At 38.2% G+C, this 3367-nt stretch overlaps 1 protein-coding gene across 1 annotated transcript; it reads right to left on the bottom strand.

Annotated features, from left to right (window-relative positions):
• Positions 1-1234: 1234 nt before the first annotated feature.
• Positions 1235-2107, bottom strand: LOC127081944 (uncharacterized). Its single transcript, XM_051022171.1, has one exon. It carries the CDS (start codon positions 2105-2107, stop codon positions 1235-1237), a length of 873 nt encoding a protein of 290 aa, XP_050878128.1.
• Between the last annotated feature and the right edge of the window lie 1260 nt (positions 2108-3367).

Raw genomic sequence — 3367 nt, 5'->3', positions numbered from 1 at the left:
GGAGTACGAGAATAAATAAGAATGTCATCAATAAAGATCACCACAATTTGGTCCAAGTAAGGTTGAAATATACGATTCATATAGTCCATGAAAACAACGGGGGAATTCGTCACACCAAACGAAATTACAAGGAACTCATAATGGCCATATCGGGTTCTATATGCGGTCTTTGGCACATCCAAACTCTTAACTTTTATTTGATGATAGCCCGATCGCAAATCAATCTTCGAGAACACGCAGGCTCCTTTCAATTGATCTAACAAATTGTTTATCCTTGGCAGAGGGTACTTGTTCTTAATGGTAACTTTATTCAACTGACGATAATCAATACACAGCTGCATACTACCATCCTTCTTCTTTACTAATAACACTGGAGCTCCCCATGGTGAGACACTAGGTCGGATGAAATGTTTGGTTAATAACTCTTCCAATTGATTCTTCAACTCTCTCAACTCGAGTGGTGTCATGCGATACGGAGAAACGGAGATTGGAGTTGTCTCAGGTATTAGAACAATAGATAATTCCACTTCCCTTTCAGGAGGAAGAGAGGTGTCATACTCAGGGAAAACTTCCGGAAATTCACAAACAACAGGAATTTGTGTAACACTCAAATTATCGCTAGATTCCTTGGTAAGAACCAAGAGAACAGACTTTTCATTCTCAAATAAGAAATTAACCATAGAAATCGTACCTTCCAAGATAGTAGTTAGCACATCCTTTTGAGTAGCTTCACTAGATGGAATGATAATCAACTTCTCTTCACATCCAATAAACACTGAATTGGCAGAAACCCAATCCATCCCCAAAACCACATCAACCTTCTTAAGTGGTAAACAAATAAGATCAATTTGGAAAATTCTACCATTCACCAAGAGCGAACAATTTTCACAAATCAACGGTGTCTCAACTACATCATCCATGGCGGTAGTAACCACCATAGGAGGAGACAAGGGAATTACTTGCAAGCCAAGATGCTTCATGCACTGAATTGATACAAAAGAGTGTGTCGCCCCACAATCAAACAATACAAAACAAGGATGATTGTTGACGAGACACGTACCAGCAATCAAGGCATTGTTGCTTTTAGCCTTCCTTTCATCCAAAGTATAAACTCGATCGGTGCTCCTCCCGTGCATCTGATTCTTATTCTGGGGACATTCCCTAAACATGCGTCCCTCCCTCTGACAAGTAAAACACCTAACTCCCCCTCCAGTACATCTTCCAAAATTAGACTTCATACACACTTGAAATTGAGGAGGATGGTTTGGTCTTGCATGTTGCACCTGTTTCCTTTAAAAGCCTGAGATCTAGGCTTAAACTGGCTACCTGGTCTCCCTTGGTCTCTCTGTCCACTCCTATACTGATCCCTTTCTTCTTGAACTTTCTTCAAACTATTCTCAGCCACATAACATTTCCTTAATAATTCAACATAAGAAGTGAATTCCCTTTGCGAAACACTATGAGAAATTTCACCCCTCATACCAAAAAGAAATTGATCAATCTTCCACCTCTCATCAGGTGCGTACACGGCCTGCCTAGAATAAGCAGCCATACATTTGAACTTCTTAGCATACGCAGCTACTGTCATGGTACCCTGTCTAAGCTGTTGAAACTCAAACTCTTTATGAGTCCTCAAAGAACTAGGAAAATACTTATCCAGGAAAATAGTCTTAAAATGCTCCCAATCCCTGGGCACCCCTTGATTGGTCATAAGAGTCGAAGCACTCTCCCACCATTTCACAGCTGGACCTTTCATCATGTGATAAGCAAATACAACCTTATTCTCTTCACTACAATGCACTATCTGAAAAATCCTTTCCATGCTGGTTATCCACTCCTGAGCTTTCACAGGATTCAACCCACCATGGAATTCAGGAGGATTCATGCGGAAGAAATCTCGGAAACTACCACCTACAGCTTCTTGTGGAACCCCTTGAGGATGCAAACCACCATTCCAATGTTGCATCATCTGTTGCATGAATTGGTTATGTTGTTGTTGCATCTGTTGCATAAACTGAGGCCATTGAAAACCTTCACTACCACTTGGCGGTTCAGAGTCTGAATTATGGGTTCTGGGTCTACCACGACCTCTGCGTCTGTCAGCCATGATCCTAAATATCATACAAATAGGATTAAGTTGATCAGACTCAATACAATGAATATAACATCAAGGATAATGATGACAACCCACATATGAGGCAGAAATAAATACTTATAATATACGACCTGCTCTGATACCAACTGTAACACCCACATATAATATATGTCTAGAATACATATTATACATAATGTAAAACTGGTACTTAAATACATAAGCGCCTAGCAGCATAATGTACATATACATACTGTAAGACCCCAAGTTTGACGCTAAGATCCCTCATGCTATTCTCATCATATACATTAGCATTAGGATCACATCTTGGCATCCTCCTTACCCCTCATTCATTGGGTTTGCATTAGGAGAGATCACCAAGCACCATTTAATTGTATCATACTTTGTTATTTTATCTTTTACTAACCAAAATACCAAAAATATGTCATTGTATAGTGTAACTCTTTTGTAGGTAATGCATATGCTCACCTTTGATCTATCAAGCTCATATCTAGGGTTTAAGACCCTTATTGCAAGGAGATCAACCAATAATTGGTCTACTATGTCTCTAAGTATCATATATGGATCCCCAATATCTTCACAGGTTATTTTTATCAAGAAAGCATCAAGAGTTTGGAGTTGGTTTTCCTTGGAAACCCTAATTCATCTGGGTATCTTATGTGACTTCTTCAAGAAGCTTCTTCACCAATTGGTCAAATATTTCAAAGGATACTTTACATTTCATCATATTATGCATATATGATCCTCCATAAGTCCCAAAAGTCAATATAATAGCAAGCTAGCAAGATGGTTCATAATGGTTGCCCAGAGGAAGTCAACTGATCAAAACTGGGGATAACTAGACCTTATCTCCTACATTTTTTGTCATATGAAAATGATTCCAAGAGAAAAGTTACTCTAAATGACATTCCAAACAACTTTCATGTGGTGTTCTAGAGCTAGTTTTGCTTGGAAAGTCATTTTTTATCATGAAAGATTATAGGTCATTTTGTTTAAACCCTAATTTGGAGGTCAACTTACTAAGACCATAACTTGCTCAATTTCTATGAGATTAAAGCCATTCGAGTTTCATGATCAAATTCAAGATTTATAATTCAACTTTTATGTTTGGAGGAGGTGCAAATTCAACTTTTAAATGCATGTGATATGAGGAAACATTATAGGTAATATTTGGACAATACCATTGAACAAGTGATTTTCCTCAACTTCTAAAATGCATAACTCCTTCATTCTAATTCCAAATGAGGTCAAATT

This window comes from Lathyrus oleraceus, chromosome 5 (genome assembly GCF_024323335.1).
Source record: "Lathyrus oleraceus cultivar Zhongwan6 chromosome 5, CAAS_Psat_ZW6_1.0, whole genome shotgun sequence".
NCBI classification, from domain to species: domain Eukaryota; kingdom Viridiplantae; phylum Streptophyta; class Magnoliopsida; order Fabales; family Fabaceae; genus Lathyrus; species Lathyrus oleraceus.
This window is presented reverse-complemented; position numbering and strand designations above follow the sequence as displayed.

Excerpts from the sequence above, each read along its gene's own strand:
- LOC127081944 (XM_051022171.1), bottom strand. The coding sequence starts at position 2,107 with ATGGCTGACAGACGCAGAGGTCGTGGTAGACCCAGAACCCATAATTCA.